The sequence below is a fragment of the Selaginella moellendorffii genome, unplaced genomic scaffold (genome assembly GCF_000143415.4).
Source record: "Selaginella moellendorffii unplaced genomic scaffold, v1.0 SELMOscaffold_50, whole genome shotgun sequence".
In the NCBI taxonomy this organism is placed as follows: Eukaryota; Viridiplantae; Streptophyta; class Lycopodiopsida; order Selaginellales; family Selaginellaceae; genus Selaginella; species Selaginella moellendorffii.
Window position 1 is genome coordinate 1301668 of NW_003314311.1, and position 21799 is coordinate 1323466.

Sequence of the window (21799 nt, forward strand, 5' to 3'; positions counted from 1 at the left end):
TTGCAAACGTAAATGCACGAGTGAACACACTCTTCCGGTCCCCACATTCTACCCCGAGATGCAGAAGCACTGCCATACAAAACAAAAGGAACAAGATTTGCAAAAGCATGCCCACCTCAATGTGTGGATATTCATTCACGTTGCGAACAGGCATGGACGAGGAATGGCGAACGCCAACCGACCGTCCACGTGGCCCTATAACCGATGGTTTAGAACGACAAAAGCTCGTGCAAGAACTTGTTCACGTCCCCGTTTTTACAGTCGAAAGCTACCAGCTGGTCTACAAGTTCCTGCATCGCCACAACAAGAATTAGGAACTTCTAAGGAAAAATGATCACCTGATATTCCCGATCCCTGGCAACAATTTTTGGAACTTGAAGACGATGGATAGATTTGCCCATCTTCATGGACTCCAGTATCTCTGCTGCTCTGTTGATTATTTCATGAGGGACACCTGGTGCAAAACCTTTTAGAAAAGTCGTGGTAAAAGCTACAGCCACGTACCAGCAAGTTCAGCACAGTGAAGGCCTGAGTTAAAAAACAAATGTAAGCATGGATGAAAAAGAAAACCTATATTACCGTAGCTAGGGGCCTGGTATCCCGGGACAAGTCTGCAGCTGAATATTTCAAAATTTGAATCAAAGAGATAGGCTGATTACCTGTAAAGAAAGACGATATCTGCCAGTCGGTTGGGGTCGCCATTGTTGCCTGTCGGTTCTAGGATGCTCATCGTATAGAAAGCTATCCTTGGCGACTGCAAAAAGATGTTTACAACACGCTAAGTAGAAAAGCGTTTCACCTTGGGCAGAAAACATCCTTCCGACAATTCACTGAAATGTGTACATGCCAGAATCTAAAATGACAATTGTCAGGAAAGCAGAGGAAAACAAAACGGGATGAAGACCTTCGGCGAGGATTCAGAACCAGCAAAGTGGTGAAGTGTTGAGCATAGAAGACCAATGCCATCTACAAAAACAAATCCCATGTGTAGTTTATTGTTTCCTCTTTTTTTTTTTTTTGTTCGCGTTAATCGCATAATACCTGCAGACATTGTGCCACTGCCAAACTCGTCAATTAAGCATAGCGACTTTGAAGTTGCATATCTGAAAACGTTGTTTATCACCCCGCAACACATAAAAATGAATGCTTACCTTAGCATTACTGATATTTGATGGAGGTCAGTCATAAAAGTTGACTGAGGAACCTTGGTAGATTGCTTGCATGGCAACCGAGTAAAGATTCTGTCTGTAGTGCCGATCACTGCCTCATCTGCCGGCACAAAGCTCCCGATGTGTGAAAGGAAGACAATAAGCGCAACCTGCGGGACTTAACAGTCAGATTAGAAAAAAATACATAAGTGACTGCTCTAACTTACTTGCTTGATGTAGACGCTTTTCCCGGAGTAATTTGGACCAGTTACAACAGAAATTCGCCCTGTAGACAAAGAAATCAGCATCAAACAGACACATATTATCTAACCTTTCTCTTCAATTTGCGTGTTGTTTGGAACAAACGTATCGACTGTCAGTTCTTGTAAAGGATGCCTGACAATTTTTTCCAAGTTTTAGAGAGCAGATCCCTGTTTTGTACCTTCCGTTCTTTATTATCAGTATGTCATCTTCAACGAGTCGAGGTCTGTTGTAGTTATACTCGCCTGCGCTTATTGCCATTGATACGAGACTGCATTAAGGTAGAAATAAAATAAAAAGATAAATGATTTGCTAGAAAAGAACTCAAGCTACCAATCCAGCTGCGCAGTCAAGTCCGCTGAATATCTAACTGCGGGTTCGTACTTTTGCACTTTAGACTCCAGCTCCTTCAAAATGGCGCGTTCCATATCTGAAAGATTCAGAAAATAACCGTGAACGTCATAAAAGCCAAAGTGATTACCCAGAATTTTGTAGTAAATATCTCCCAGCACCTCGTCTAGTTCCCTGGTTTTGGTTGTGTGATAGAAAAATTCTTCGTCGTTGCCACACCCACTTTTGAACTGAGAGTCGTTTGCCTAAAGTCAGTTCAAACAACCTCTAGCGCGCTTACAGCGAGTTGGAAGTCTGGAGCTATCTCTAGCACTTCTGGCTTAAGCTCGCCAGGAAAACACATCAAGTACCCTGTTTTACCAACCAGCAGCTGTAGAAAGAAACTAAAAAGCTGACTGACCAACTTGTGGAATATAGACTATGGAGCCTTGTCTCTGACGTGGTAACTTTTTAATCTCCGATGATGCAATCTGAGAAAAAAGGAATCAGATTCAGCAAGTAGCTTGCAGCTATTGCCATACCTCGTCCAGGAATTGTGGAAGACCGTCGTAGATTGCTTTCAACTCATCTAGCTACGAAGAAAAGAAAAGTAAACGAGGGGCTCCCACAGAAGAAACAGCTTACTTCTTGACATATACCACGCGCGACAAATGTATCACAGGCCTCGCCACAGGTTTGATCAAAATCAAGAACTCCCTTGACCTTGAAGTCGATGTGTCAAAAACTATCAAAATTTAGTGACCTTACCAGGTCGCTAACATAAGCAAAATCTTCCGTAACGGTTGAAAACACCTGCAATGCATTCAAACCGTCAATGTAGGCAATCAAATTATCTACGGCAAACCTTTTGAAATATCTCCAGGTTGGAGATTTGCACTCTGTCTTGCCGGCTTGAAAGAAAAGCTGCTAGAGTTTGCCTGATTTCAATAAGTGCATTGATGCTCTGAGAGACGGATTCGTTAACAAATAATCAAAAGTGCCACACTGATTCACAAACTTTTAGAAACGTCGACCAGTCCGTACGACTTGAAAGGAAGCTCGGTGATGCAAACTTCTGAAACAAAGGCATGAGGCAGGAACAGGATGCAGCCTCTTACTTGCAGCAACCGCGGAATACTTTTCACTTGCTTCATTGTGTTTTGCAGCAACTGAGTTAGATCATGTGATGACTTCAGGACCGATATCTTTTTCTCCGTCAATGACTCGAGAAAGCGAAGACCTACAAAGGATACAGTATCCAAACGGTCGTTCAATGCAGCCCAGTCCAGTATAGGTCGGGAAAACCACGTCCTGCCAATATTTGTATGGATAACTTATAGACTAGAATCTTGGAAGTACCTCAGTAGCCGTCTTCCCATTAACGTTACACACTGAAATCCAGGAGTCAGTGCCTGTTGTAAAGAACTGCAAAGTACCTTATTCATCATACCGAAGACGGAAAACCTGATAAACTTTATTATGTTAGACTATGAACGTTCCTCTCGCCATGTCTACCCTTCTTTTGGTTTGCCGATTCCCATGTGGCTGGGATGCTTGTCGACTTGAAAAATTTGTAGTGCATCGTAAGTCGTCGCGTCGAGATTCAAAAATCCATTCCTAGAACAATAAAATATAAGGCATTGGAAAATGAACCGAAAGAGGATACAGGGACAGCTCCGACACGTTGAATATGCGCAATCTCGAAACGCCATCCTCGGCATCTGACGATTCAGGCATCAGCTCCTGCTGTAGTATCGCTATGAGCGCACCAGCAGCACGAACTTGCATCTCACTCTCGAGATTCATCAAAGTGTTCAGCTGCATTGGCATAGAGGTCTCGTCATCACAGATTTAAAAAAGACTTGAGACACTCACATAATGGATTCTCTCCTTTTGCGGCAAATCACGATGCATTCCACGCAGCTGGAGCTGCATTAGCCTGTACACATGTCAGCAGGCTAAAATCGAATTGCTTATCATCCATCCTAACCTGTGCCAAGCTTGCTCGTAACTGAAGTAAGAACTCTTCACAAGCTTTACCTCCGCACCTTGTGTCTCCTCGTCAACTGCAAATCACGAAAACAAAGTCATGGAATGCAAAAGAGAAAGAGAAACAAACACGATAAGAAGCCACCTTGCTTTCGAAGAGAGCCGATAAAAGACTCTTCCATTTTTGTGCTGGTATAGATGATCGCCGGCTGTGCTTGGAACTTAACTGCGTCAAGCATAAAACCCAAATCGCGGAGCTCTCTACAAAAGTCGCTAAACATCATACCGAGCTGGACGCAAGGATAGTCGGCATTTTCCTCTTCCCAGGCATCCATCACATACAAAGTGGCTGAATCGAGCTCGTAGTACGCGGCGCCAAGCCTGAGAGGGGAATCAAAACAAAGATCGAAGAGGAAAGAGAAATCCACACCGGCTGCCTTGTAGAATGCACGCCATGTACACCTGCGCCTTTCGCAAGAATCGAGCGCGTCAGTGGGCGCCGGGACGTGATCTATCGATCGAGAAAGAATGTAGGCTACCTGATCCTCCTCTTGCTCCTCCGCCGCCTCGCCCTCGCCCCCCTCGGGCTCCATCGCTGGGAAGAAAATAGAAACCTAGGTTTAAACCCCTTCCCTCGCATTGTCGATTTTAAACTTCATAGACGTCGTGATCAACCTCAACTTTGCGAAGTTCTCCAAATGGCTATGGTATCCCTTCGATTTTCGCGATTCCACGGCGGCCGTGACTACTACTCTTGGAGTCTCTCCAGTGGCTCACAGATCGAGAACACCCTCTTCACGATCGCTTCGTATCGCAGTTTCTTCTCCAAGTAATCGCGGGGCGACGAATTTTGATGCTTCGCTACCACCACCGCGTTCTTTGCAGCGATGAAGATCTTGACATACTCCCGCAGCGGCTCGGCTTCCTCGATCACCTCCTCGCTCCTCAGATACGTCAAGCACTGACTGACGATCCACCATCGCCGCAAACTCCTTGCCCATTGCCTGCTGCTCGCCATGGGCTGGAGAAGGCATGGCGAATATAGTCCAGCTTCTTCTACGCTCATCCTCGCAGAGATCCAGGCGGCTTCTTTTGCTGAACTTTTTGAAGAGAAAGATGGTGTGATCCAAAATCTCGCCTACTCTACTTTAAGGACTGTGTCTGTGAGAGCATGGCTAGACAATTCCACTCTTACTTTGCCAAGTTGAAGATTAAACCTTTTAAAAAATATCTATAAAAAAATTTCCTTATAATAAAAACAAAGGAAGCATAAATAGCAAAAAACCACTACAACATTATTATAAAATAAATTTTATAAAAATTAGATCTATACGACAATTTATTCTTATAAAAAAGTCTTATAATAATTTTTCAGCTGTAATAATTTAATTAATGGTATTTGATAACTAACCATCAGGAAGAAATGAAATAAAGATGAGTGAAAAACAAAATGATAGAAATAGAATTAGCCACTAATAGAATCATCCCTTTTGTTTTTCCTCTAATTGGATTTGATCCTGCAAAGATTAAAGCATTTTTAATCAGCCATTTTTCACTGTACTTATATAATACCCCTTTTCTTTTATACTAGTCTCATGGCCTGGAATAATCTGTTCATGCATTTCCAGTCAACTGCTTCCGGCTCAAATGGCATGTTGTAAAACAAATCCCTTGCAGCCTCTATGTAGTTGGCTCTCATGAGAAGATCTAGCACACAGCAGTAAACTTCCCTCGTTGGAGCAATACCAAAGTCACAAACCATGCACTGCAAGTATTTCCAAGCAGTGTAGACATCGCCGCCATGGTTGCATCCAACCAAGATGGAAAGGAGCGTCGCAGTCTCAGGCTCGACTCCCTCCACCACCATCGTGTGTACCAATCTCAAAACCTCGCTAATAAACCCAACCTTCGCATTGCCCGCCACCATTATATTCCACGACACAGAGCTGAGCTTTGGAGCTCTAAGAAACACGGCCTGGGCATATTCGAGGCATCCATTACCAACATAGGCAGCCAGAAGAGTATTCCATAGCGCCTGGTCTTTATACGTGAACCTATGAAACAAAGACACGGCTTTGTCAAGATTCCCGGACTGGGAATATGCCGAGAGCATGACAGTACAGGAGACAAGGTTTGAAGGCAGTATTTCATATACTCTAATGGCATCTTCAAGATGCCCATTTCGGGTATATGCCAGAAGCATGTTATTCCAAGTGACGGAATCCCAGTACGGCATGGAGCTGACAAGTACAGTAGATTCCTCTACAGCGCCATGCATTTCATACAGAAGCAACATTGTGTTACAAGCCACTGTATCGTGCATTTTCATGCCAGAAAACAAGGTTTTCGCTTGATCGAGATACCCGATTTGGGTATAAGTTTTCAAAAGAACATTCCACGAGAACATATCTCTGGCGGGCATAGAATCAAAGAAGCTCTTTGCATCGCAAGCTTTTGACGTTCTCGCAAATGTATTTAGAATGGTGTTGTATGACACCAGCGTCCACTCGCGCATCGAATCAAACAAATCTTTTGCCTGATCGTAGCTTTCATTCGCTGCCATTAGAGTGTTGCAGCAAACCACGTCCCACTCCGGCATGTCATCAAACAAAACATTCGCATTATCAAAACACTTCGCATTTACAAATGCCGCAAGCATCGCCGTATATGAGAAGATATCCCACGCAGGCATCCCACAAAAGATTCGCTCGGATTCCTGCAAATGCCCAAGCCGGGCATATGCGCCAAGAAGACAATTCCACGCAACTAGACTCGGATCCGGCATTAGATCAAACGTTTTCTTAGCTTGGACGAGAAAACCATTCCTTCCGTACGCGGAGATCATGAGAACCCACGAGTGGGAGTCTTTGGGAGAAATATCCGCAAAGATCTTCTCGGCACTCTCGACGCTCCCACACCTGCCGTACATCTCCACGAGGAGATTCGAGAGATAGAGCCGCGAGTTCAGCACTAGAGACTGCCGCGAGAAGACCCACTCGTGAATCACTCGAGCCCGGCTCTCGCTGCGGCAAGACCGGATGAGCTCGACGCAATCCTTGAGCGTCTCAGCAGCGGTAACCATTCGATGGAAAAGTTAATATCACGTAGATCCCATCCAGCAGTCTTGATCGACACAGATTGTGGCATCTCGTTTGTTTTTCTCTCGAACGAGCACCTGCAAAAACGCAAGGAGTCATTGAGTTAATATCACATACCAATCGTGATCGACACAGAAACACGTTCGAACGACAAAAAGGAAAGGAGTCGAGTTAGATGTAGTAGAAAAATTTATGTCACATACTGAGGCAGTAGCTCTTCCCATCCAGCAACCTTGATCACGAAAACAAAGCCATGAACAAAGAGAAACGAAATATTGTCTCGGCGTATATAAATAACCATTGCTGAGATACGATTGTCTCTGATATTTTTATCTCTTGACCATCTACTTGTTTTCACATACCATCTTTGTTTGGGTTTCAGTGACGGCTCCGTCATCCTTGCATTAGAAAACCTTTTCTCTGCATTAAATTCTTTCGTTTCCTTCTCCTCCACTCCCGCGCTTCCACGCTCAACTTCGCGAAGTTCCCCAAATGGCTGAGATATCCCTTCGATTTTGCGATTCCAAGCTCCCAGTGGCCGTGACTACTACTCTTGGAGTCACTCATCCTCTCCAGTAGCCTCTTCGCGATCGCTTCGTATCGCAGTTTCTTCGCCAAGTAATCGCGGGGCGACGAATTTTGATGCTCTTCTACCACCACCGAGTTCTTCGCAGCTATGAAAATCTTCACATACTCCCGCAGCGGCTCGGCATGCTTCCTCACCTCCTCGCTCCTCAGATACTCCGAGTATGTCAAGCACTGACGATCCACCAGAGATGATCCATCGCTCTTCTTCGCTGAAAACTCCTCGCCAATTGCCTGCTGCTCGCCTCCAAGCAAATGAAACACCGGCGAGCCAAGATCGCTCGAAAAGGCGAGACGAATATCGTCAAGCTTCTTGTCGAGATGTCTACGCTCGTTCTCGCGGAGATCCAAACGGCTTCTATTCGCATGGACGATTTGGAACCACGCGAAGAGCCTCCCAAAGAGAAAGATGGTGTTCTCGCATACGTACTCTTTGTGGCGAGGGAGACCTTTGACATAGTATTGCTCAAAGCCCCTGTGGATGAGACTGTGGATCCGCGAGGAGAGCTCCCTGGCCGCGATGGAGAGAGGGATTTGGAACTCCGCGGATACCCTGTGCCTCCTCAGGCGCTCACCATGAAGATAGCTCCATAACTGGAAGCCCACGCTGATAAATCCCACCACCAGTGCCACTCCAGCCGCTACAGTGGCCGAGAGATCCATGAGAAGTCTTGAAGAGACTCAGCCTTCTTTCTCTTCTTTCGCTTTCGCCAACCATTGTTGACTTAGTCAAGAAAGGAAGTTGCTCTCGCTTCGGATGTCGGTGGCGACGTAGTCGGGGTTTTGACGAGCTCAGGACCAGACTGGGGTCTACAGTCGCAAGGCATATGGATGAGAGATTGGCACCCTTTTCCCAAAGAGAGTTCTAGTTATTCTTTTATACTGGCTTGTCTTTCCCTCGTTGGAACAATAACAAAGTCACAAACCATGCACTGCAAGTATTTCCAAGCGGTGTAGACATCGCCGCCATGGTTGCATCCAACCAAGATGGAAAGGAGCGTCATATTCTCAGGCTCGACTCCCTCCACCACCATCATGTGTACCAATCTCAAAACCTCGCCAACTTTCGCATTTTCCGCCACCATTATATTCCACGAAACAGAGCTAAGCTTTGGAGCTCTAACAAGCACAGCCTGCGCATATTCGAGGCATCCATTGCCAACATACTAGAACCTGGCCTTTAGAACGAGAATCTACGAAACAAAGGCATGGCCTTCCGGACTGCGAATATGCCGAGAGCATGACAGTACAGTTTGTCATATACTCTAATGGCATCTTCAAGATGCCCTTTTTGGGTATATGCCAAAACCATGTTATTCCAAGTGACGGAATCCCAGCACGGCATGGAGCTGACAAGTACAGTAGATTCCTCTACAACGCCATGGATTACATACGAAAGCAGCATTGTGTTACAAGCCACTGAGTCGTGCACTTTCATGCCTGAAAACAAAGATTTTGCATGACCAAGATACCCACTTTGGGCGTAAGTTATCAAAAGGACATTCCACGAGAACATATCTCTGGCAGGCATAGAATCTCTTTGCTCTTTGAAGCTCTTTGCATCACAAGCTTTTAATGTTCTCGATAATGTTTTTAGAATGGTGTTGTATGACACCAGTGCCCATTCGCGCAACGAATCAAACAAATCTTTTGCCTGATCGTAGCTTTCATTTGCTGCCATTAGAGTGTTGCAGCAAACCACGTCCCACTCCGGCATGTCATCAAACAAAACCTTCGCATTATCGAAACACTTCGCATTTACAAATGCGGCAAGCATCGCCGTATGTGAGAAGATATCCCACGCAGGCATTCCAAAAGATTCGCTCGGATTCTCGCAAATGCCCAAGCCGGGCATAACGCGCCGAGAAGGCAATTCCACGCAACTAGACTGGGATCCGGCATTAGGTCAAACGTTTTCTTAGCTTATTCCTTCCGTACGCGGAGATCATGAAAACCCACGGCTCATTGGATTATAAAGTTCAAAGTTTGAAGCTAGGTTGATCCATAATACAGCATTCTACCCCCATGGCATTCTGTTTGATCCATCTCGTCTTGGTGCTATTGGCCATCTTCCATGGTACAAGCGCCCTGTGTCCTCCTGATAATCATTTTGAAAACTCATGCCAAAATATCAAGTACAACGGCTGTCAGCTTGTTGCAACTTGTCCTGATAGGAATGGTTTGCGGAGGGTGAGCAGCCTGGATGTGAACACTTGCATCAGCAACAACGGAAGGTCCTTGAACTGTGGCCACGGTTTCCAAGCGACATGCATGAATGTGAGGTGCTACTATGCTACTCCCAGGGCCTACATCAATGCTGAGTGTGCTAAACCCAACGGGGTATACATGTCCACCACAATAAACGTTGGCAATTGCATCAAGAACAACGACGGTGTGCTTGCATGCTGCTAAGCAAATATCTAGGTGCCATAAAATATGAGCAAATCCTAATAAAAATAGATTCATATGTTACAAGAATGATAACTGTGATTGAGTATTGTCATAGTACTACCAGATACCATGTACCAGAAGCAGTATGATTGCATGTATGTAGTAACATGTTGTGCGACACTTAGTGAGGTTGAGAGCGTGGATCGACCTTTTGAGGTAGTACTTCTCAAAAACAAGATTGTGGATCTGCGAGGAGAGCTCCCTGGCGACCATAGAGAGGGGGATTTGGAACTCTACAGATGTCCTGTGCCTCAATCACTCGCATCGCGTTGTTTTTTATTACAGTGCTACAATTTGCCACTGCCTGTTAAGGCGGTCAACGGGCCAGGGCTTGCCCGTTGACCGCTATCGCCGGGCTTGCACCTTAAATGCGGTAATGGGCTCGTCCTGGCCCGTTAACAGCCTTATAGCTGGAATCCACGCTGTTAAATCCCACCACCAGTGCACAACAGTGGCCGAGATCCATGAGAAGAACGCTTCCCAAAAACGAATTGATGACAAGTTTCTAAACGCTTTGCACGAGAAACGTTCGAGTGAGAAAAAAACTCCCAGGTTTTACTCATGTAATAAAAAAATGCCATGTTGCGGATTCTTGTCGATACAATGTTAGTCGATGCCCCTTCTTTGTTGACTTAATATGACATTAGCATGTGAGAGATTTTATGTGGTTTGGTTAAGCAAGGAGAATATGGTTGGAATTTCTGGCATATTCCATTGTGTTATATTATAAACATGTTTATTTAGACTTTCTGAAACAAATTTTATAAAAATCTTAATAATTTATAAACTTTCTGAAAACTTGCCTTTGGGCTGGATGCAACCATGGCCGCCTCTCTATGTAATTGGCTCTCATGAGAAGACTCGTTGAAACAATACCAAGGGTCGCAAATGATGTGTATGGTAATAATAAGAAGGATTATAAACCCATTTCCAATGTATAACCATGCCCGCCACCACCTAGCATTTACAAGTAAAACAACAATTACCAAAACGCTTACCTGATCAAAATGAAGGTAAATATGAGTGAAGAAGTAGACAAAGAGCAGCACTCGAAAGATCTAGAACACAAAGAGAAAATCGCAAAAGGAGTCAAGATCTTTGGTCATTATATTCCACGAAGCTTTGCTTGGCCTGGTCTTTCTGCAAGAACATACGAAACAAAGACACGGCCTGGTCAAGATTTCCGGACTGGGAATATGCCGAGAGCATAATAGCATAGCATCTTCAAGATGCCCGTTCAGGGTATATGCGAAAAGCACAAATCCCAGTACGCGACAAGTACTGTAGATTCCTCCACAACGCCATGCAATTCATACGAAAGCAGCATTCAGCCATTGTATCCTGCATTTTCATGCTAGAAAACAATGCTTTTGGTTACCCAATTTGAGAACATTCTCTCTGGTGGGCATAGAATCAAAGAATGCAACCTTTTGATCTTCTCGATAATATGTTTAGAATGGTGTTTGTATGACAGAAGTGTCCACTCGCGCATCGAATCAAACAAATCATTTGCCTGCTTTCATTTGCTGCCAATAGTGTGTTGCAGCAAACCACGTCCCACTCCGGCATGGCATCAAACAAAACACTTCGCATTTACAAATACGGCAAGCATCGCTGTATGTGAGAAGATATCCCACGCAGGCATTCCACAAAAGATTCGCTCGGATTCTCGCAAATGCCCAAGCCGGGTATAACGCGCCGAGAAGGCAATTCCACGCAACTAGACTGGGATCCGGCATTAGATCAAACGTTTTCTTAGCCTGGATGAGAAACCCATTCTTTCCGTACGCGGAGATCATGAGAACCCACGAGTGAGAGTCTTTCGGAGAAATTCCCGCAAAGGTCTCCTCGGCGCTCTCGATGCTCCCACACCTGCCGTACATCTCCACAAGGAGATTCGAGAGTTAGAGCCGCGAGCTCAGCATGAGGGATGCCGCGAGAAGGAATCTCTCGAGCCCGGTTCAAGACCGAATGAGCTCGACGCAATCCTTGAGCGTCTCAGCAGCGGTAACCATTCAGGCCAGGTAAGTGGCATCCCGTTGGAACGAGCACTGTAAAACGCAAGGAGTCGAGTTAAAAGTTAATATCGTGATCAACACAGAAACAAAACTTTGTGGCACCTTGTTGGTTTTTCTCGTTCGAACGAGCACCTGCAAAAACGCAAGGATCGAGTTAGCTGTGATAGAAAACTGAATATCACATACCGGCAAACTTGATCGACACAGAAACAAAACTTTGTAGAATCTCGTTGGTTTTTCTCGTTCGAACGAGCACCTACAAAAACGGAAGGAGTCGAGCTGTGATAGAAACGTTAGAATCAACTCTTCCCTTCCAAAAAAACTTTGTGAGTAAATGCACTCGAATCAGACAAACTTACGTGAATCCAAATTCCGTACATCTCGGTGCCAGGGAACGGAGTGTTGTCCGGGAGACCAGCGTTTTGTCCTTGAAGAAGCTGATATAACTCCTCCATGTTCGTTCCTGTGCTGCGTATCTTATTTAGCGCCAGGCAATTCACTTTCTCGACCTTGAAATGCACAATCTTTGATATCCTACATTCTTTCTTCGTAATGGAAACGGTTCCAGTTGAACCTGGAGATACATAGAACGAACAACCAGCTGTCTTTGTAAATACGAAAGAGACCACTTACTTACCCCATTTGAGGATTGGAGAGAGCTGAGCTGAGCTGCCAATTGTAAAGGTCGGTCCTGATATTGCGCATGGTGACGTTGTTGTCACACACAGCCTTCCACAGCTCTCTGCATTCAAGGCATCTGTTGAGACGTCGTCCATATCATGGCATCGTGCTTGTGTTGCACGCGCTGAAAGCATTCAAGCTCGAGTTTGCTTTCTACCTGGAAACTTTGCAGCCAGCCAACCGGCATCTCATACAACGCCTCAGATGGTTTTTGTGTTGTCAAATTGCATACACTTTTGTCTCCTTCATTGCGCGAATGTAATGCTCTCGGGGCTTTAAGAGACCTCTAGCAAGTTCGACGGTTCCAGTTGAGCAATGGCTTCTCGGTGCTTTCATCCTTCTGTGTATCTTGATGGTTGTTCTGAATTCTCTGCTCCTGGTCCCTGCGAGTATACACCACCGAAGCTCCACATAGAATTAGAACAGGAAGAGCGCATACCCCTCTCATCTTTGATTGTCGCAGCTGGAATCGAAAAACGTGAATTGGCGATGGATAACACCTTCTTCCAAACTGAGAGTTGGCAACCGGCGCAATTCGCATTTGGTTCTTCCAATCCTCTGAGCGTGACCTTGGATAGCCTCGACGCTAGAAATCAAGGTAGCTCGTCAGTTTTCCAAGCGATGACAATAGGAAAAGAAGCAGACCTTCGCATTCCCGGGTACAACACCTTGAAAGGCCAGCAGCAGCTTACGACGCGACCTTCAATCTCTTCGTGTCGAAGTCAAGTGCTGGAGAAAGCTCTGGGTGTTCAGCAAAAGTGGCCAGGCAAGAGGCCTCTGGCTCAAAGAGAGAGTCACATCTGGTCCGAGAGAGAGCGTCGCAAAGGGATGAATCGCCTGTTCTGTATACTGAGGTCCTTACTGCCAGAACCAAGCTCGAAGGTAGTCTTCTTCTTTCTTGAAATTCTCTCATCTGGCTGATTGATTCTTCTGTTCCTGTTCTTCCGCCTTTCTAGACGGACAAGTCGACCGTCGTAGGAGAGATCATCAAGTATATCAGCTTTCTCCGGCTAAGCATCGAGGAGCTCACCAAGAAGAAGTCCGACATTCTCCAGCGAGCAGCAAGAGTTTCTCAGTCCACCTCTGGTGACTCGGGTGCAATCATCGTAAACCAGCGATCGCAGGAAACGCTCCCTTCTTTTCAAAGCGTTGTCTTTGTCTCAACACCTCTAGTAGCTCTTCACGTGTGCCGCGATAATGTCTTCCTGAACATGACTTGCAGCAGACGAGCTTCGTTGTTCGTGAACATTCTGTGGGCCATGAGACAGCACCAGCTTATACTTCTCAATGCCACTGTCTCCGCCCACGGTAGCCAGATTATCTATTGTATCCACAGCAAGGTACGTAAGATGGTCCGTCACTGAGCAATGCAATTAACTCTATCAAATACCACAGGCCAAGGATATCAATCATTTCGCCCGAGAATCGCTGCACTCTGCTCTCTTGACAATCGCACAGCCGCTACCAAACGTGTACTAAAAAGCGTTGAATGGCGTGTATAATGTATCATAAGTTTGAACTATTCTCCCACGGGTTCGCTGATGGGAGGTCTATCCATATTTCTGGCAGCTTCTTTGGCGATCTTAGACAGCTCGCTGTCGATGTGAGGCAAATGAGGAATCTGCCAGAAAACAGCGTTAAGAAAAAAAGAAAACGTTAAGTGATTTACTAACCTGAGATAAAAGGTCAATGGTTCGGCGTAGAAGTCTAGCAAAATCGCCTTCATCCATAATGTCTTCGATCTCTAGCTCTTTCCAGTTCACTCCTGCAGCCCAAGCTTCAACGAAGCCCGCAAGCTGTGGATCCAGATCGCATGCAAACTAATGCATGAAAAACTTTTTAGCAACTGGAAGTAACGTGAAAATATGGCTTACCTCGACATTGTGATTCTCTTGCAAGCCATATAGCCAGAGTCGTTCAGATTGCATCTTCTCCACCCATTCTTTCACCACAGCGGAGGGCTCGTATATCGTCCTGGAAAAAGGAACTGGCTAAAGCAACATCGAGATCATAAATCGATACTGACCTGTATTCATTATCTGGAATTGACTTCGGACTTTCAGTGACCAGTGCGGCGGCAACTGCGGCTAGCTCTGATGGCTTTAACGACAACAGAGCTTCATCTCGAAGAGCTATAGCCAGCCAAAGCTCGTTCGATCCACGTATAGCTCGAGCGATTTCACCAAGTGGTAAAAGCTTGTGGGTGTTTCGGTCCATTGCTCCAGCACCTTTCAAGATTTTCACTACCTGGATAAAACAAGTACGAGTTTAAAGTTTTACCATCCTACGTACGTACCTGTAAGAATTCTTTCCATCCTGAAGGCTGCATGCCTTTTATACGATTCCCTATCCGTTCCAGTTTCGCTTTTAATCGAGCTACTTTCTCCTCCCGCATTTGTTTCACTTTCGCAACAAGATTGTCAATTTCAACTTCGTCAATCTCCGCGAGCCTCCTTGACCATTTTCCAAGGCTTCTTTGCTGCATCAGCAGCAATTTCTCGGCAGTAACAAGCTCCTCCGGCATCTAAACAATGAACTTCAGCTAATGAAAGAAAACGAAAATGCCTTACCGCACATTCACTTGTAAGATTGTTGGGAACAGGCACTTCATAACCATGTGGAGGAAATGATAATTGACAGCGGGAAACATTATCGTTTCCAACGATTTCCCACTGAACATCGGCGAGATTGCTTTTCAGAGCTGTGCGTTCCTCAGCTCCTATCGTGCTCCTGTAAACTTTCCTCACCACTTTCAAGGGGAAACGATATAAAAAACTGTCACAGCCAACTCCAATAAAGGAAGCATCCATGTCTTCCACCTTGGGTTCGTGATTCTGGGAGACATAATTCACATATGGGAAAGAAAAACAGAAGTATGTACCTCGTTTACTCCCAGGATAAATGGATTGTTTTCTGTCATGTGGAAAACAGCCACAGAAAGCGTATGATCTTCGCCAGTGTTAATATCTTCGTACGTCAGTAAAACATATGGAACTTGCTCCAGTGAAAGTTGTTTAAGCTGACTCTGCAAAAAGGATAGCCTATGCCTCTCAAATTTAAAACGAAGGCTTCGCTCTTTGCGTTCTTGTGTCTACAAACAGAATGTTACCAACAATATAAAAAACTAGGCTGACATTTACCTCAACTTTCTCACGCATTTTGTTGAACTCGTTAATTTTCTCCTCGTACAGTTTACTAAGAGAATCTGTAGACTGTCCACTTTCTAGTGTCTCGATTTCGGAACTTATTTGAACCATCTTAGCTCTCGCACCCGTTAGAATCTCACTTCCAATATAGTTTCCAAAACTCTGTTCAATCAAGCTTCGTGCTTCTCCAAAGCTTTGGCGTTGTTCACTGGACAGAGTTTCACTTTCGACGGCCGAGTCCTGAGAATGACAAAGACAAACATGAGGAAAAACTTTAGTAGTTAAAACGCACCTCTAGTAAATTCAGAGCCATCCCATATGTAGCTGTGAATTGCGAAACAAGCGGTTCCAACCCTGTTCGTAGCATTTTGTAGCATTCTTCGGGCCCTCTAAATGGTGTTTGGACAACAACTACGTGACCTTCTTTGTCGATTCCTCTTCTACCTGCTCTTCCAGCCATCTGAAGTACGACATTGGCACTAATTCTTCGTTGGTACTTTCCGGAAAACGATGATAAAACCGTAGTTCTGGCTGGCATGTTGATCCCGGCTGCCAACGTTTCGGTTGCAAACACCACTTTCACCAATCCCTTTTGAAAAAGCTCTTCAATAAAACTCTTCCACAGAGGCAGGCAACCTGCGTGATGTGCAGCAACACCTTGGTAAAGAGGCCGAACAGCTGCTTCTCTGATCGCATCTGGATATTGCTCTCGAAAAGATTTAAGTGCTAGATCAATCTGCTGAAACTCGTCCTCGGCTAGCAAATTCGCGTGTTGCAAATACTGCACGGCTTCGTCACAGCGCCTTCTACTCAAAATAAACCAAATGGCTGGTAGCATATTTCGCTCTACCATTTGTTTCAGAGTGTCAGAGATACGAGGAACCTGGCATGAAATGCACGAGTTAGATAAGTGTGCAAAGAGTATCGTCAGAAAAACCTGAACACGAAGAAGAACTTGCAGCTGCTCTTCAGTCATTTTCTCCAGCGTGCTGATCCTTCCCCTGATCTTTCTCGAGTTAACTTCTTCCAACTGTTTCTTATCAATGAGCAGCTTCCTGAAAGTTCCTGAGTGTCAAGGCAAACTGATTCAGACTAGACAAAAGAGACAAGCACAGAGTACCTGTTGATAGCTGTGCCTTTCTCGTTCAGAAGGGGTAACATTTGAGAACGCCTCGAGATATGCCAAGTCAAAGGGACAGGCCTTCTATACGACGTGATGAGCTCCGTTGGTCCATGAACCTTTATCATCAAAGTGTAAGTGTTTGTTTAAAATAAAAATGCCGACATACCTTTGCTATCCATCCTGCTAACTCGTCAGGATTTGCAATAGTCGCTGATAAGCAGACAAGTTTAATCCTCTTTGGACAGTATATCACCTGCAACTCCAAAGTCAGCAATTTATACTACATTGCAAATATAAAAACCCTTGCCGTTTCCTCCCACACCGTGCCTCGTGTGAGATCACTGATATAATGGATTTCATCGAGCACGACAACATCGAGGTCTTGAAGCACATCCTCATTTCCAGCACTGTGATAAAAATTGGAGTCAAATACCAAAGCTATCCCAGCATTACTAACCTCAAATAAAACTTGTTACGCATAATCTCGGTGGTCATGATCACAATCGGAGCATCTCGATTGATAGAAACATCACCAGTGAGAAGTCCAACGCTCGAATCACCGAAAATTTTCCTGAAAGAAGCAACTTAAGTCTTTTTTTTTGTCCACCGAGAACGTCTTTCCTTACCTGAAGTCTCTGAATTTCTGGTTTGAGAGTGCCTTCAAAGGTGTCGTGTAGAACAACCTCTTGCATTTAGCCAGCGTTGCAGCTGCGGCAGCTTCGGCGATCAAAGTCTTTCCACTGCTTGTTGGTGCACTGACCACCACTGATGATCCTTTAAGAAATCCTTCTATAGCCAAACGCTTTAGATCACCAACACGAATATCTGTGAGTACGAGAGAAAAATAAACGAGCGAATGGATTACCTGAAACTTATCGAGACGGAAGCTATACAGCCCGATGAGATCGGCAGAAGATATTTGTTTTCCCTGTGCTACCTTGGCGCAGAGATCGTCGATTCTCCTGGCCCTTTCGGCAAAAGAATCCAGCTCCTCCCTAGCATCATTGGCGCCCTCGTCTGCGCCATCGTCCGGAGCGAACCGAAATTCTCCGAAACCAAAATCCTCCTCTCCCCCGGAGGATTCCTGTTCACTCCCATCGCTGCAATCCTCATCCTCTTCGCTAAGCGCACCCAGCATTGATTTCTCCCCCTTCCCTGCAATCGCATTCTCATCCCTCACGGCATTTCCTCGCCAATGCCGCGCCAATCCGACAAATCCTCCCCGCCATAGCAGATTCCCTGCGTATCCTCTCCGCAAGGTACACGGGGCCACGGCGCGGCGAAGAATCGGCGGAGAATGCAGCGTCGAAACCCTGATATCGGGCCCGAGTGCCATAGCTCGCTAGGGTTTATCCCATTCAAATAAATCCTAGGAATATGCTAGCCGTGTATTCTACTACCAGAATATACCTCGCAGTTTACGAGTATATACTTATAAGTTATCTCAGGAACTCTGGTCCTGACTCGTTCTTTCTGTTGGTGATCCCGGACGTACGGATGGCTTGCCGGTTAAACCGAGATCTCGGTGGAGAGACGTACGGAAGCTCCTCCGAGCACTCTCCACTCACTCTATCCTGGACTTGGGCAGCGTATTGGAGGTTCCAGAGCACGTCTTCCATGGATGGCCTGCTCGATGGTTCCTCCGAGAGGCACTTAGCGGCGATTTCCAGCACCGTCGTGAGAGATTCAGCTACGCAGTTGCCGATGATCGCTGGGTCCACGACTTCGTACCGCGGGACGTGCTCGGTTTGAAGCATTTCCTGGAGAGAGATAGGAATTTTTAGTGAGAATTTGGAGGAAGGAAAAGAACTTGCCAGTTCTCGGACTTTTGGATGGACAGACGACTTGGAGTCTTCGATTGTCGGCGGCTTTCCGAGGAGGATCTCAAGCAGGATGAAGCCAAAGTTGTAGACATCGGTTTTATCGGATGCGAGCTTTCTGAAAAGAAGAACGGACGAGCTCGTTTTACATTGAAAACAAAACAATCCTTAGCTTACCTGCGATGGTGATCCAAGTCTATGTGAGCCGGAGTTTTCTGGACGTAGACCTTCGCCTGTGGACGAGGAACCCGTAAACGTCAACATAAAAGAAGGGAAACCGTCACACTTACATCGAAATCGCATGAAGTACGTGCATGCTTCCCTATACCGAAGTCCGTGAACTTCGCTACGCAGTTTTGATCCATGAGAACGTTGGTAATGTTCACGTCGTTGTTAAAAATCCCAGGAACAACACCAGTGTGAAGATACTGAATTCCTCTCCCAGCACCGATCGCAGCAGCTAATCTCTGTGACCAGCTCAAAACCTCCCGACCCTCCGCCTCTACAGGTAAATCCGAAAAGCAAAACATTAAGCCCAGCAATCCTGTGACGAACTTACTTGAGAGATGGTTACGGAGAGTTCCATTGTCGATGTACTCGGAGACAAGATAGAGCTTTCGGCACTGCGTCGCTCCGTCGATCACGTTGTCCAAGCTGTAGCCAATGTACCCCACCAAATGCCTGTGGCGGATCTTGACGAGCAGCTCAACGTGGATCTTGAGTTGCCTCATGTCTTGTCTGGAATCCAGCGTGAGGCACTTGACGGCAGCCACGGTCCCGTCATGGAGCTTGCCTTTGAAAACTTTCCCGTGCTGGCCTTCGCCGATGAGATTCTCCAGACTAAAGTTGGCAGTGGCTTCCTCGAGCTCGGGAACTGAAAAGACTCGGTTGTGAGAAGTGGAGTGGACACCCAAACGTATAGACTGTGACAGATATCCTGCAAAAATCGAAGAAAACAAAACGTATAAGCTCGAATCGATCGAAACACTCCCTAGAAAACCATATGAAAGAAGCAAAGGAACCGGCGTTCATGCAAAGAAGAAACAACATGAGCTTACAAACAAGTCCAACCAAGAACACAACGAAAGAAAACAATCATCAAATCCATGTTCTGGAAAACTGAAAGAAGCCGAAGAAGGTAAAGCTCGACAAAAACCGCTAAGAACACAATCAAAGTTCATGAAAAGAATGAGCTTGCAAACAAGTGAATCCGACCAAGAACACAAGGAACGAACACAATCGTCCAATGCAAGTTCTAGACAAATGAAAGAAATCGAAGGAAGTGTCAAACAATGCAAATCAGAGAAAGATCTAGTTCTAGAAGGATGCTTACTTGCATTGGAGAGAAGATCCGAGGGGACGCCAATGGACGCCGTGTCCGCGCACGAAGAAGCGGCATACTGGACGGGCTTGTCATCCTTCTGCTGCCTCAAGCATCGAAGTAGAACACACAAGAACACCGCCACCGCCCCAACCAGCGCAATCCCACCTCCCACAATCCCAGCGATGATCGCCAGGTCGTGAGAATCCGGCGTGCTGGCCCCCGCCGCCGACGCCGCCGCCCTCTTCCTCGCCGCGGCATCGCAGTGCGATCGCGTGTACTGCTGCTGCACACGCGTCGCGAAGCAATTCTTCCCAAACCTGACCACGACCGATCCGCCGCTGCCCAGGAAGCTCGCCGGCACGCGCCCCGTGAAGAAATTCGAGGAGAGATCGAGCAACGCCAAGCTGGGGGAGAGGGAGAGGTTGTAGGGCAAAACCCCCAAGAACTGGTTGCCATTGAGCGCCAGCGTCTCAATGTGGCCCAGCCGGAAGAGTGCCGCCGGCGGCATGCCGTGGAGCTCGTTGTACGACAGGTCCATCGTCCGTACACCGCCGAGCCGCGCGGCGGCGTCGCGCGGTATGCCGCCGGTGATATCGTTTTGCCCGAGGAGGAGGGACTGTAAGAGGCCCCCATAGCCGAACTTGGGGAAGGCGGGGCCGATGTGATTCGCCCCAGCATTGAAGTAGACGAGGAGGCTGTCGGAGCTCCAATCCGGGAGATTGCCCGAGAAATCGTTGTGCGAGACCACCAATCTCTCGAGGCGATTCCTCCGCGACGAGAAGAGCGACTTGGGCAGCTTGCCAGTGATCGCATTGTTGGAGAGGTCGAGCTCGCGGAGGCTGCGCAGCTCGCCGATCCATCCGGGCAGCGTGCCATTCAAGCGATTGTCCTTGAGCTGGAGGATCTCGAGGCGCGAGAGCGCGCGGAGGCGGTCGGGCAGGGCGCCGGAGATGGAATTCTCGCTGAGATCGAGCACCCGGAGGGATTGGAGATGGTCGAGCTTGGGCGGGATGGATCCCCAGAGGCCGAGGTGGACGAGGCCCAGGATCTCGAGCTCGGGCAGCGCCGAGAGGAGATTCCCCAGCGTCTCCATGGAGAAATCCCGCGAGAGGCTCGTGGCATTGCCCAAGATCTGGATGGAGACGATGGTGGAGGAGAAGGAACCAGCGCTGGAGTTGCAGGAGAGATTAAACACCGGCGATGGAGGAATCCCACACAAATCCAGGCCCTGGGTAGCGTTGGAATCGATGTGGGCGAGCGCGGATGGGTAGCCCAGCAGCCGCTGGAGGCGAAGAACACTGTGGACTTGCGATGGCGGCAGCGATGATCCTTCCACTGCTAGGACGAGCAGCAGCGCTACGACTGCTCCAATGGATCCAGGAATCGAAGGACCCATCTGGATCTTAGGAGGACGCTCGCGCTGGAATCGAGAGTACCTGCATTGTCCCCGCGGCGATCGAGAAATCAATCGCTCCTCACGAGAGCTCCGCCTCCATTCTAGAGAATCATCGCTAGAATCGGTAGAACTATCGCTAGAACACCAATGCGAGCTCACTCCTATCAGCGTCACACCGCCTGGCTCTCACAGAGACCCTCCATGGCCATTCCTCGACAAGACCTACGTGGCAGCTAGCGTGTCTAAAACGTCAACAGGGCTGGCGTGGCAGCTGGCGTGTCAGCCAGCGTGGCTGGCATGGCATTTGCATGTTGCGTCCGAATTTACCATGCACGTGATTTCACCAACGGGATGGTAAAATTTTGCTTTTTTTTCTCCATTTACTATTTACCAACTATTTCACATCATGGCTCCAAGCAAGCTATGTCG

The 21799-nt window shown here is 46.8% G+C and overlaps 6 protein-coding genes across 7 annotated transcripts; 1 reads left to right on the top strand and 5 right to left on the bottom strand.

Moving 5' to 3' along the window:
• Nucleotides 1-96: 96 nt before the first annotated feature.
• Nucleotides 97-4330, bottom strand: LOC9633918 (DNA mismatch repair protein MSH5). Its single transcript, XM_024686693.1, has 32 exons — nt 4268-4330; nt 4159-4196; nt 4015-4109; nt 3874-3954; nt 3730-3805; nt 3615-3678; nt 3406-3557; nt 3255-3356; nt 3176-3203; nt 3099-3130; nt 2858-3050; nt 2758-2814; nt 2605-2703; nt 2508-2552; nt 2385-2462; nt 2282-2332; nt 2161-2230; nt 2023-2111; nt 1891-1990; nt 1743-1839; nt 1591-1680; nt 1480-1544; nt 1376-1434; nt 1152-1318; nt 1042-1103; nt 905-966; nt 800-853; nt 660-754; nt 580-611; nt 505-528; nt 339-454; nt 97-290 (listed from the first exon to the last, which is right to left on the bottom strand). The coding sequence occupies exons 1-32, from the start codon at nt 4319-4321 to the stop codon at nt 210-212; spliced, it is 2508 nt and encodes an 835-aa protein (XP_024542461.1). The 5' UTR covers nt 4322-4330; the 3' UTR covers nt 97-209.
• A 980-nt stretch (nt 4331-5310) lies between these two features.
• On the bottom strand, nt 5311-6810 carry LOC112350461 (pentatricopeptide repeat-containing protein At4g02750-like). The gene has a single exon (XM_024686694.1). The coding sequence runs from the start codon at nt 6808-6810 to the stop codon at nt 5311-5313; it is 1500 nt and encodes a 499-aa protein (XP_024542462.1).
• Nucleotides 6811-8136: 1326 nt separating this feature from the next.
• LOC112350462 (pentatricopeptide repeat-containing protein At4g02750-like) lies at nt 8137-9266 on the bottom strand. The gene is made up of 3 exons (XM_024686696.1): nt 8676-9266; nt 8345-8544; nt 8137-8221 (listed from the first exon to the last, which is right to left on the bottom strand). Exons 1-3 carry the CDS (start codon nt 9264-9266, stop codon nt 8137-8139), a joined length of 876 nt encoding a protein of 291 aa, XP_024542464.1.
• Nucleotides 9267-12746: 3480 nt separating this feature from the next.
• On the top strand, nt 12747-14064 carry LOC9633920 (transcription factor ORG3). The gene is made up of 3 exons (XM_002981676.2): nt 12747-13443; nt 13518-13901; nt 13957-14064. The coding sequence occupies exons 1-3, from the start codon at nt 12877-12879 to the stop codon at nt 14038-14040; spliced, it is 1035 nt and encodes a 344-aa protein (XP_002981722.2). The 5' UTR covers nt 12747-12876; the 3' UTR covers nt 14041-14064.
• Nucleotides 13903-18166, bottom strand: LOC112350472 (DExH-box ATP-dependent RNA helicase DExH15 chloroplastic-like). Of its 2 annotated transcripts, XM_024686721.1 has the most exons (16): nt 17696-18166; nt 17457-17632; nt 17288-17401; nt 17138-17237; nt 16997-17083; nt 16828-16946; nt 16645-16762; nt 16000-16590; nt 15702-15947; nt 15443-15652; nt 15132-15395; nt 14858-15085; nt 14588-14808; nt 14436-14535; nt 14235-14381; nt 13903-14182 (listed from the first exon to the last, which is right to left on the bottom strand). In XM_024686721.1, the coding sequence occupies exons 1-16, from the start codon at nt 18164-18166 to the stop codon at nt 14081-14083; spliced, it is 3294 nt and encodes a 1097-aa protein (XP_024542489.1). In that variant the 3' UTR covers nt 13903-14080. The 2 variants fall into 2 exon arrangements, with proteins under 2 accessions (XP_024542489.1, XP_024542488.1); XM_024686720.1 differs by having other exon boundaries at nt 16000-16762.
• A 31-nt stretch (nt 18167-18197) lies between these two features.
• Nucleotides 18198-21572, bottom strand: LOC9648296 (probable inactive leucine-rich repeat receptor-like protein kinase At3g03770). The gene is made up of 6 exons (XM_024686722.1): nt 19984-21572; nt 19210-19587; nt 18941-19152; nt 18828-18883; nt 18645-18768; nt 18198-18590 (listed from the first exon to the last, which is right to left on the bottom strand). Exons 1-6 carry the CDS (start codon nt 21368-21370, stop codon nt 18270-18272), a joined length of 2478 nt encoding a protein of 825 aa, XP_024542490.1. The 5' UTR covers nt 21371-21572; the 3' UTR covers nt 18198-18269.
• Nucleotides 21573-21799: the final 227 nt, after the last annotated feature.